We start from the raw sequence: 11,256 nt of genomic DNA, 5'->3' as shown, positions 1-11,256 counted from the left end.
ATTAATGTCTATGGATGTAGATGAGGACAGTGAAGCTCCCGGAGGTGGATGTGGGGGGCACATACTTTCCTCCATATTAATGTCTATGGATGTAGATGAGGACAGTGAAGCCTCCAGAGGTGGATGTGGGGGGCACATACTTTCCTCCATATTAATGTCTATGGATGTAGATGAGGACAGTGAAGCTCCCGGAGGTGGATGTGGGGGGCACATACTTTCCTCCATATTAATGTCTATGGATGTAGATGAGGACAGTGAAGCTCCCGGAGGTGGATGTGGGGGGCACATACTTTCCTCCATATTAATGTCTATGGATGTAGATGAGGACAGTGAAGCTCCCGGAGGTGGATGTGGGGGGCACATACTTTCCTCCATATTAATGTCTATGGATGTAGATGAGGACAGTGAAGCTCCCGGAGGTGGATGTGGGGGGCACATACTTTCCTCCATATTAATGTCTATGGATGTAGATGAGGACAGTGAAGCTCCCGGAGGTGGATGTGGGGGGGCACATACTTTTTCCATATTAATATCTATGGATGTAGATGAGGACAGTGAAGCCCCCGGAGGTGGATGTGGGGGGCACATACTTTCTCCATATTAATGTCTATGGATGTAGATGAGGACAGTGAAGCCCCCGGAGGTGGATGTGGGGGGCACATACTTTCTCCATATTAATGTCTATGGATGTAGATAAGGACAGTGAAGCCCCCGGAGGTGGATGTGGGGGGCACATACTTTCTCCATATTAATGTCTATGGATGTAGATGAGGACAGTGAAGCCCCCGGAGGTGGATGTGGGGGGCACATACTTTCTCCATATTAATGTCTATGGATGTAGATGAGGACAGTGAAGCCCCCGGAGGTGGATGTGGGGGGCACATACTTTCTCCATATTAATGTCTATGGATGTAGATGAGGACAGTGAAGCCCCCGGAGGTGGATGTGGGGGGGCACATACTTTCTCCATATTAATGTCTATGAATATAATGAGGGGCGGAGCCACAGCTGTAGAAATATCCGCTGTCATTTAATATTTAGGTCCCGAGGTCACAGTGCAGGGGTCGCTCGTCCTCGGGGGTCCGTGTCATCATGCTCAATCACCCACAGACCGCCATAGTTGGGGGGCATCACGCGCTCACAGTAAGGTCTGGGCTATGGCCAGCACCTTAGAGTACTTGCCCTCCTCGTGCCGCAGCATGGCCGGTATGGGGGTCTTTATCCGGGTGCCCACGGGGTTTCCATTGTCCTCGATCAACACCACGTTGTTGGAGTCGAAGCGCGGCATCATGCAGGCGGCCGGCATCTTCTGGCCCACGATGAGCGCCTTCTTCTTCTGCCCCTTGATGGCCAGCAGGATGGTGTCCCCGACCTTCCCCACCCCCGACTTGTTGTACACATGGATGCAGCGCGGTGGCCGGTGGTAAGGGGAGGTCCCCAGGGCGCTGTTGTCAACCACACGGACGCGGGTCAGCTTCTGGATGGCGGCACTCGGGGCAGAGAGGCTGGAAGCAAAACAGGAGCCGTCACGACCAACAGGACACGACCGGGGGAAGGAGCGCCCAACACACAGGTACTACAAAGTGAGGGGGCGCTACCCTCGGGGTCCTCACTCTGGGGGGGGGGGCTACCCTCGGGGTCCTCACTCTGGGGGGGGGCTACCCTCGGGGTCCTCACCTCAGGTGCCGGGCGCTACACTCGGGGTCCTCACCTCAGGTGCCGGGCGCTACACTCGGGGTCCTCACCTCAGGTGCCGGGCGCTACACTCGGGGTCCTCACCTCAGGTGCCGGGCGCTACACTCGGGGTCCTCACCTCAGGTGCCGGGCGCTACACTCGGGGTCCTCACCTCAGGTGCCGGGCGCTACACTCGGGGTCCTCACCTCAGGTGCCGGGCGCTACACTCGGGGTCCTCACCTCAGGTGCCGGGCGCTACACTCGGGGTCCTCACCTCAGGTGCCGGGCGCTACACTCGGGGTCCTCACCTCAGGTGCCGGGCGCTACACTCGGGGTCCTCACCTCAGGTGCCGGGCGCTACACTCGGGGTCCTCACCTCAGGTGCCGGGCGCTACACTCGGGGTCCTCACCTCAGGTGCCGGGCGCTACACTCGGGGTCCTCACCTCAGGTGCCGGGCGCTACACTCGGGGTCCTCACCTCAGGTGCCGGGCGCTACACTCGGGGTCCTCACCTCAGGTGCCGGGCGCTACACTCGGGGTCCTCACCTCAGGTGCCGGGCGCTACACTCGGGGTCCTCACCTCAGGTGCCGGGCGCTACACTCGGGGTCCTCACCTCAGGTGCCGGGCGCTACACTCGGGGTCCTCACCTCAGGTGCCGGGCGCTACACTCGGGGTCCTCACCTCAGGTGCCGGGCGCTACACTGGGGGTCCTCACCTCAGGTGCCGGGCGCTACACTCGGGGTCCTCACCTCAGGTGCCGGGCGCTACACTCGGGGTCCTCACCTCAGGTGCCGGGCGCTACACTCGGGGTCCTCACCTCAGGTGCCGGGCGCTACACTCGGGGTCCTCACCTCAGGTGCCGGGCGCTACACTCGGGGTCCTCACCTCAGGTGCCGGGCGCTACACTCGGGGTCCTCACCTCAGGTGCCGGGCGCTACACTCGGGGTCCTCACCTCAGGTGCCGGGCGCTACACTCGGGGTCCTCACCTCAGGTGCCGGGCGCTACACTCGGGGTCCTCACCTCAGGTGCCGGGCGCTACACTCGGGGTCCTCACCTCAGGTGCCGGGCGCTACACTCGGGGTCCTCACCTCAGGTGCCGGGCGCTACACTCGGGGTCCTCACCTCAGGTGCCGGGCGCTACACTCGGGGTCCTCACCTCAGGTGCCGGGCGCTACACTCGGGGTCCTCACCTCAGGTGCCGGGCGCTACACTCGGGGTCCTCACCTCAGGTGCCGGGCGCTACACTCGGGGTCCTCACCTCAGGTGCCGGGCGCTACACTCGGGGTCCTCACCTCAGGTGCCGGGCGCTACACTCGGGGTCCTCACCTCAGGTGCCGGGCGCTACACTCGGGGTCCTCACCTCAGGTGCCGGGCGCTCGTCCTCCAGCTCGGGGTCACCGCTCTCCTCATGGCCGCCGCCATCTCGCTCTGTGGAGAGAGGACACATGAGGAGACGCCGCACAGCTTCCCTCCTCCAGCACTGCGCCGCCTGGAGGCAGAGAGCGGACACTGCTGGGACTTGTAGTCACACCGCCGCTTACCGCGCTCTGCACCGGACGCCGGGAAGAGAGAACACGTGACTGTGCGCGCGCCCGCTATTGCGTCTCTTAACTCTCCGACCCCGGGCGCGGCCCCGACCCCGCCAGACACCAGTGCGCGGCCCCGCCAGACACCAGTGCGCGGCCCCGACCCCGCCAGACACCAGTGCGCGGCCCCGACCCCGCCAGACACCAGTGCGCGGCCCCGCCAGCAGCTGATGTTTTCAGGATTTCCCTTCTGCTCTGGTGATAATTGCATCACTTGTACAATACAAGAGAAATTCTGAAAACATCAGATGCTGGCGGGGCCGCGCCTGCATGTCTGCTGCTAGTGTGGCACCGATTATAGGGGGGCACTGTCACCGTATGGCAGGCGCTGTATATGGGGGCGGTGTCCGGTTGGCGCTGTATATGGGGGCGGTGTCCGGTTGGCGCTGTATATGGGGGCGGTGTCCGGTAGGTGCTGTATATGGGGGCGGTGTCCGGTAGGCGCTGTATATGGGGGCGGTGTCTGGTAGGCGCTGTATATGGGGGCGGTGTCTGGTAGGCGCTGTATATGGGGGCGGTGTCTGGTAGGCGCTGTATATGGGGGCGGTGTCTGGTAGGCGCTGTATATGGGGGCGGTGTCCGGTTGGCGCTGTATATGGGGGCGGTGTCTGGTAGGCGCTGTATATGGGGGCGGTGTCCGGTAGGCGCTGTATATGGGGGCGGTGTCCGGTAGGCGCTGTATATGGGGGCGGTGTCTGGTTGGCGCTGTATATGGGGGCGGTGTCCGGTTGGCGCTGTATATGGGGGCGGTGTCCGGTAGGCGCTGTATATGGGGGCGGTGTCTGGTAGGTGCTGTATATGGGGGCGGTGTCTGGTTGGCGCTGTATATGGGGGCGGTGTCCGGTAGGCGCTGTATATGGGGGCGGTGTCTGGTAGGTGCTGTATATGGGGGCGGTGTCTGGTTGGTGCTGTATATGGGGGCGGTGTCTGGTAGGCGCTGTATATGGGGGCGGTGTCCGGTAGGCGCTGTATATGGGGGCGGTGTCTGGTAGGCGCTGTATATGGGGGCGGTGTCCGGTAGGCGCTGTATATGGGGGCGGTGTCTGGTAGGCGCTGTATATGGGGGCGGTGTCTGGTAGGCGCTGTATATGGGGGCGGTGTCCGGTAGGCGCTGTATATGGGGGCGGTGTCCGGTGGGCGCTGTATATGGGGGCGGTGTCTGGTAGGCGCTGTATATGGGGGCGGTGTCTGGTAGGCGCTGTATATGGGGGCGGTGTCCGGTAGGCGCTGTATATGGGGGCGGTGTCTGGTTGGCGCTGTATATGGGGGCGGTGTCTGGTTGGCGCTGTATATGGGGGCGGTGTCCGGTTGGCGCTGTATATGGGGGCGGTGTCCGGTTGGCGCTGTATATGGGGGCGGTGTCTGGTAGGCGCTGTATATGGGGGCGGTGTCCGGTTGGCGCTGTATATGGGGGCGGTGTCTGGTAGGCGCTGTATATGGGGGCGGTGTCTGGTAGGTGCTGTATATGGGGGCGGTGTCCGGTAGGCGCTGTATATGGGGGCGGTGTCTGGTAGGTGCTGTATATGGGGGCGGTGTCCGCTTGGCGCTGTATATGGGGGCGGTGTCCGGTAGGTGCTGTATATGGGGGCGGTGTCTGGTAGGTGCTGTATATGGGGGCGGTGTCCGGTTGGCGCTGTATATGGGGGCGGTGTCCGGTAGGTGCTGTATATGGGGGCGGTGTCTGGTTGGCGCTGTATATGGGGGCGGTGTCTGGTTGGCGCTGTATATGGGGGCGGTGTCTGGTTGGCGCTGTATATGGGGGCGGTGTCCGGTTGGCGCTGTATATGGGGGCGGTGTCTGGTAGGCGCTGTATATGGGGGCGGTGTCTGGTAGGTGCTGTATATGGGGGCGGTGTCTGGTTGGCGCTGTATATGGGGGCGGTGTCCGGTAGGCGCTGTATATGGGGGCGGTGTCTGGTAGGTGCTGTATATGGGGGCGGTGTCTGGTAGGCGCTGTATATGGGGGCGGTGTCTGGTAGGCGCTGTATATGGGGGCGGTGTCCGGTTGGCGCTGTATATGGGGGCGGTGTCTGGTAGGCGCTGTATATGGGGGCGGTGTCTGGTAGGTGCTGTATATGGGGGCGGTGTCCGGTAGGCGCTGTATATGGGGGCGGTGTCCGGTTGGCGCTGTATATGGGGGCGGTGTCCGGTTGGCGCTGTATATGGGGGCGGTGTCCGGTTGGCGCTGTATATGGGGGCGGTGTCTGGTAGGCGCTGTATATGGGGGCGGTGTCCGGTAGGCGCTGTATATGGGGGCGGTGTCTGGTTGGCGCTGTATATGGGGGCGGTGTCCGGTGGGCGCTGTATATGGGGGCGGTGTCCGGTTGGCGCTGTATATGGGGGCGGTGTCCGGTTGGCGCTGTATATGGGGGCGGTGTCTGGTTGGCGCTGTATATGGGGGCGGTGTCTGGTTGGCGCTGTATATGGGGGCGGTGTCTGGTTGGCGCTGTATATGGGGGCGGTGTCCGGTAGGCGCTGTATATGGGGGCGGTGTCCGGTAGGCGCTGTATATGGGGGCGGTGTCCGGTTGGCGCTGTATATGGGGGCGGTGTCCGGTTGGCGCTGTATATGGGGGCGGTGTCCGGTAGGCGCTGTATATGGGGGCGGTGTCCGGTAGGCGCTGTATATGGGGGCGGTGTCCGGTAGGCGCTGTATATGGGGGCGGTGTCCGGTAGGCGCTGTATATGGGGGCGGTGTCCGGTAGGCGCTGTATATGGGGGCGGTGTCCGGTAGGCGCTGTATATGGGGGCGGTGTCCGGTAGGCGCTGTATATGGGGGCGGTGTCCGGTAGGCGCTGTATATGGGGGCGGTGTCCGGTAGGCGCTGTATATGGGGGCGGTGTCCGGTAGGCGCTGTATATGGGGGCGGTGTCCGGTAGGCGCTGTATATGGGGGCGGTGTCCGGTAGGCGCTTCCTTCCCCCACCGCCGTCAGGAACCTCGCCCCTCACCATCCCCTATTACTGCCCAGGCTGGCAGGGGGCGCTCTCCTCACCACTGCAGACGCAGCTTCCAGACGTGGCTGACACCAGGGAGAGCCTCTATCACCGTCAGTCAGCTGATGCGTCATGTGACCATATAAAGGATGGTGGGAGTGGTCACCGCCCGCATCAGCTGACCAGCAGCGCTGCAGTTACACCAAACTGCCAGCGGGAGAAAAACTGACATTAACCCCTGATGGTCCTGAAAGGAGAAAGTTACATTTAAACAGAGAGGAACCAGAGCCGCCACAAATCCAAAACTGGATCGTGACAAGTCGTTAAATATAAAAAGAGGTTTTATGCCTCTGTAACCGGAGACAGATAGAGAAGACATCCAGAGACTCTACAGGACAGCAGGGCTCCATCAGATTTCTTATTCTACAGGGTTGCAGCTTAGGGGACCTCGACCCCAGTTGGAAGGATCCAGATCTGCTCCATTGACCATCACTGAACCATGGATACCTTGGAGAAAGCCAGGATTGGGACCTGCTGGTCGCCTAGCTCTATTGAGTTATTTGGAAAAGCCAAGTTGTGACCCTCCGGTCACCTGGCCTTGTACCTCAATGGACGGTCATCTTCCTACACTGTCGTTACCTCCTCTCTGTGCGTGCCACAGGTGGGGCAGTCGGCCCTGGAAGCTCTGAAGTCACAGCTGCCATTATCCCAGGGGGTCAGGGAAGGGTGAGACCCTGTAATGTCACCATCGTAGGTACTGAGCTGGGACTGAGCTACGTGTTATCTGCCTGTTTTGTGGTTCAATAAAGTATCGCCGCACTGTCCCCCTCACCCTGCGTTGTCTGAGGAGCGTTCTGCCCATGGGGAGAGAGAGCGGCAGTTCAGGGAGATAATCTCTAGTCAATGCAGTTTTAGCTAGCAACGAAGGTGGAGGGCGGACGGCAGAGAGAACAGTTGACATAGCGATGGTTAGAGCTGTCTCGCGGACTCCTGTCTGCAGGGGGCGCTGTTCTCCTGTCTGCAGGGGGCACTGTTCTTCTGTCTGCGGGGGGCGCTGTTCTTCTGTCTGCGGGGGGCGCCGCTGTTCTCCTGTCTGCGGGGTGCGCCGCTGTTCTCCTGTCTGCGGGGGGCGCCGCTGTTCTCCTGTCTGCGGGGGGCGCCGCTGTTCTCCTGTCTGCGGGGGGCGCCGCTGTTCTCCTGTCTGCGGGGGGCGCCGCTGTTCTCCTGTCTGCGGGGGGCGCCGCTCTTCTCCTGTCTGAGGGGGGCGCCGCTGTTCTCCTGTCTGCGGGGGGCGCCGCTCTTCTCCTGTCTGCGGGGGGCGCCGCTATTCTCCTGTCTGCGGGGGGCGCCGCTATTCTCCTGTCTGCGGGGGGGCGCCGCTATTCTCCTGTCTGCGGGGGGCGCCGCTATTCTCCTGTCTGCGGGGGGGCGCCGCTGTTCTCCTGTCTGCGGGGGGCGCCGCTCTTCTCCTGTCTGCGGGGGGCGCCGCTCTTCTCCTGTCTGCGGGGGGGCGCCGCTATTCTCCTGTCTGCGGGGGGGGCGCCACTATTCTCCTGTCTGCGGGGGGCGCCGCTCTTCTCCTGTCTGAGGGGGGCGCCGCTCTTCTCCTGTCTGCGGGGGGCGCCGCTATTCTCCTGTCTGCGGGGGGCGCCGCTATTCTCCTGTCTGCGGGGGGGGGCCACTATTCTCCTGTCTGCGGGGGGGGGCCACTATTCTCCTGTCTGCGGGGGGCGCCGCTCTCCTGTCTGCGGGGGGCGCCGCTATTCTCCTGTCTGCGGGGGGGCGCCGCTCTTCTCCTGTCTGCGGGGGGGCGCCGCTATTCTCCTGTCTGCGGGGGGGGGCCACTATTCTCCTGTCTGCGGGGGGCGCCGCTCTTCTCCTGTCTGAGGGGGGCGCCGCTCTTCTCCTGTCTGCGGGGGGCGCCGCTATTCTCCTGTCTGCGGGGGGGCGCCGCTCTTCTCCTGTCTGCGGGGGGGCGCCGCTCTTCTCCTGTCTGCGGGGGGGCGCCGCTCTTCTCCTGTCTGCGGGGGGGCGCCGCTCTTCTCCTGTCTGCGGGGGGGCGCCGCTATTCTCCTGTCTGCGGGGGGGCGCCGCTATTCTCCTGTCTGCGGGGGGGTGCCGCTATTCTCCTGTCTGCGGGGGGCGCCGCTGTTCTCCTGTCTGCGGGGGGCGCCGCTCTTCTCCTGTCTGCGGGGGGGCGCCGCTGTTCTCCTGTCTGAGGGGGGCGCCGCTGTTCTCCTGTCTGCGGGGGGCGCCGCTGTTCTTCTGTCTGAGGGGGGCGCCGCTGTTCTCCTGTCTGCGGGGGGCGCCGCTCTTCTCCTGTCTGCGGGGGGCGCCGCTGTTCTCCTGTCTGAGGGGGGCGCCGCTCTTCTCCTGTCTGCGGGGGGCGCCGCTGTTCTCCTGTCTGCGGGGGGCGCCGCTGTTCTCCTGTCTGAGGGGGGCGCCGCTCTTCTCCTGTCTGCGGGGGGCGCCGCTGTTCTCCTGTCTGAGGGGGGCGCCGCTCTTCTCCTGTCTGAGGGGGGCGCCGCTGTTCTCCTGTCTGCGGGGGGCGCCGCTGTTCTCCTGTCTGCGGGGGGCGCCGCTGTTCTCCTGTCTGAGGGGGGCGCCGCTCTTCTCCTGTCTGCGGGGGGCGCCGCTGTTCTCCTGTCTGCGGGGGGCGCCGCTCTTCTGTCTGAGGGGGGCGCCGCTGTTCTTCTGTCTGAGGGGGGCGCCGCTGTTCTCCTGTCTGAGGGGGGCGCCGCTGTTCTCCTGTCTGAGGGGGGCGCCGCTGTTCTCCTGTCTGAGGGGGGCGCCGCTGTTCTCCTGTCTGAGGGGGGCGCCGCTGTTCTCCTGTCTGAGGGGGGCGCCGCTGTTCTCCTGTCTGAGGGGGGCGCCGCTGTTCTCCTGTCTGAGGGGGGCGCCGCTGTTCTCCTGTCTGAGGGGGGCGCCGCTGTTCTCCTGTCTGAGGGGGGCGCCGCTGTTCTCCTGTCTGAGGGGGGCGCCGCTGTTCTCCTGTCTGCGGGGGGCGCCGCTGTTCTCCTGTCTGCGGGGGGGCGCCGCTGTTCTCCTGTCTGCGGGGGCGCCGCTCTTCTCCTGTCTGAGGGGGGCGCCGCTGTTCTCCTGTCTGCGGGGGGCGCCGCTGTTCTCCTGTCTGAGGGGGGCGCCGCTGTTCTCCTGTCTGCGGGGGGCGCCGCTCTTCTCCTGTCTGAGGGGGGCGCCGCTGTTCTCCTGTCTGCGGGGGGCGCCGCTGTTCTCCTGTCTGAGGGGGGCGCCGCTGTTCTCCTGTCTGAGGGGGGCGCCGCTCTTCTCCTGTCTGAGGGGGGCGCCGCTGTTCTCCTGTCTGCGGGGGGCGCCGCTCTTCTCCTGTCTGCGGGGGGCGCCGCTGTTCTCCTGTCTGAGGGGGGCGCCGCTGTTCTCCTGTCTGCGGGGGGGCGCCGCTATTCTCCTGTCTGAGGGGGGCGCCGCTGTTCTCCTGTCTGCGGGGGGCGCCGCTGTTCTCCTGTCTGCGGGGGGGCGCCGCTGTTCTCCTGTCTGCGGGGGGGCGCCGCTGTTCTCCTGTCTGCGGGGGGCGCCGCTCTTCTCCTGTCTGCGGGGGGGCGCCGCTCTTCTCCTGTCTGCGGGGGGCGCCGCTCTTCTCCTGTCTGAGGGGGGCGCCGCTGTTCTCCTGTCTGCGGGGGGGCGCCGCTGTTCTCCTGTCTGAGGGGGGCGCCGCTGTTCTCCTGTCTGCGGGGGGCGCCGCTGTTCTCCTGTCTGCGGGGGGCGCCGCTGTTCTCCTGTCTGCGGGGGGGCGCCGCTGTTCTCCTGTCTGCGGGGGGGCGCCGCTCTTCTCCTGTCTGAGGGGGGCGCCGCTGTTCTCCTGTCTGAGGGGGGCGCCGCTGTTCTCCTGTCTGCGGGGGGCGCCGCTCTTCTCCTGTCTGCGGGGGGCGCCGCTCTTCTCCTGTCTGCGGGGGGCGCCGCTGTTCTCCTGTCTGCGGGGGGCGCCGCTGTTCTCCTGTCTGAGGGGGGCGCCGCTGTTCTCCTGTCTGCGGGGGCGCCGCTCTTCTCCTGTCTGCGGGGGGCGCCGCTGTTCTCCTGTCTGCGGGGGGCGCCGCTGTTCTCTGTCTGAGGGGGGCGCCGCTGTTCTCCTGTCTGAGGGGGGCGCCGCTGTTCTCCTGTCTGCGGGGGGCGCCGCTGTTCTCCTGTCTGCGGGGGGCGCCGCTGTTCTTCTGTCTGAGGGGGGCGCCGCTCTTCTCCTGTCTGCGGGGGGGCGCCGCTGTTCTCCTGTCTGCGGGGGGCGCCGCTGTTCTCCTGTCTGCGGGGGGCGCCGCTGTTCTCCTGTCTGCGGGGGGCGCTGCTGTTCTTCTGTCTGAGGGGGGCGCTGTTGCGCTCCATTCACAGTCGGGCTCTGGGCAGCAGCAGTCCCAGATTGGCTTCCTGCTGCCATGTGACGCCTCAGCTTTTCTAACCTTGTCTCCATGGTTACCTTTCTGCACCTGGCAGGTTTTATAAATAAAGTTACTTGTTGAAGAAAACATCTCGCGCTCTAATGTGACGTCATGACGCAGTTTGGCTCCGCCCAGCGTGCAGGCCGCAATGTAGAGCAGTGGGAGGAGCCTGCGGGTGACGTCACAGACTCTCCCTCCCACCTGCATTGTGTTGGTCCCCGGGCAGAGGAGCTGCCGGGAGCGGAGAGGCGGCGGGAGGAGGCGCAGCAGCGGCCGGTGAGTGCGGAGAGGAGGAGGAGGCCGCGGAGGAGCCGCAGATACACATGGCTGCCTGCAGGGTGCGGAGTGTGAGCGCTGCGGCCCGGGAGAGAGGCCCGAGCAACCAGGTCATCATGGCGGGCTCCGGTGTCACTGTGTCAGCGGAGCCCCCCCCCCAGGTGTCTGTCAGCGGAGCCCCCCCCCCAGGTGTCTGTCAGCGGAGCCCCCCCCAGGTGTCTGTCAGCGGAGCCCCCCCCCCCAGGTGTCTGTCAGCGGAGCTCCCCCCCCCCCCAGGTGTCTGTCAGCGGAGCCCCCCCCCCAGGTGTCTGTCAGCGGAGCCCCCCCCCCAGGTGTCTGTCAGCGGAGCCCCCCCCCCAGGTGTCTGTCAGCGGAGCCCCC

General features: G+C 65.0%; 1 protein-coding gene across 2 annotated transcripts; it reads right to left on the bottom strand.

Annotated features, from left to right (window-relative positions):
• Positions 1 to 1,009: 1,009 nt before the first annotated feature.
• MRPL14 (mitochondrial ribosomal protein L14) lies at positions 1,010 to 6,368 on the bottom strand. Of its 2 annotated transcripts, none has more exons than XM_073556229.1 (3): positions 6,256 to 6,368; positions 3,038 to 3,105; positions 1,010 to 1,505 (listed from the first exon to the last, which is right to left on the bottom strand). In XM_073556229.1, the coding sequence occupies exons 1-3, from the start codon at positions 6,328 to 6,330 to the stop codon at positions 1,139 to 1,141; spliced, it is 510 nt and encodes a 169-aa protein (XP_073412330.1). In that variant the 5' UTR covers positions 6,331 to 6,368; the 3' UTR covers positions 1,010 to 1,138. The 2 variants fall into 2 exon arrangements, with proteins under 2 accessions (XP_073412330.1, XP_073412331.1); XM_073556230.1 differs by lacking the exon at positions 6,256 to 6,368 and adding an exon at positions 3,219 to 3,358.
• Between the last annotated feature and the right edge of the window lie 4,888 nt (positions 6,369 to 11,256).

This window comes from Dendrobates tinctorius, unplaced genomic scaffold (genome assembly GCF_039654945.1).
Source record: "Dendrobates tinctorius isolate UK_male_01 unplaced genomic scaffold, ASM3965494v1 ptg000232l, whole genome shotgun sequence".
NCBI classification, from domain to species: domain Eukaryota; kingdom Metazoa; phylum Chordata; class Amphibia; order Anura; family Dendrobatidae; genus Dendrobates; species Dendrobates tinctorius.
This window is presented reverse-complemented; position numbering and strand designations above follow the sequence as displayed.

What these genes read in the sequence shown, in the direction of transcription:
- MRPL14 (XM_073556229.1), bottom strand. Translation starts at nt 6,330, where the DNA reads ATGACGCATCAGCTGACTGACGGTGATAGAGGCTCTCCCTGGTGTCAG. An exon ending in TGGAAGCTGCGTCTGCAGTG is followed by an intron (nt 3,106 to 6,255) that starts GTGAGGAGAGCG and finishes CTCTCTCCACAG; the next exon opens with AGCGAGATGGCGGCGGCCAT. An exon ending in ACGAGCGCCCGGCACCTGAG is followed by an intron (nt 1,506 to 3,037) that starts GTGAGGACCCCG and finishes TTTTGCTTCCAG; the next exon opens with CCTCTCTGCCCCGAGTGCCG.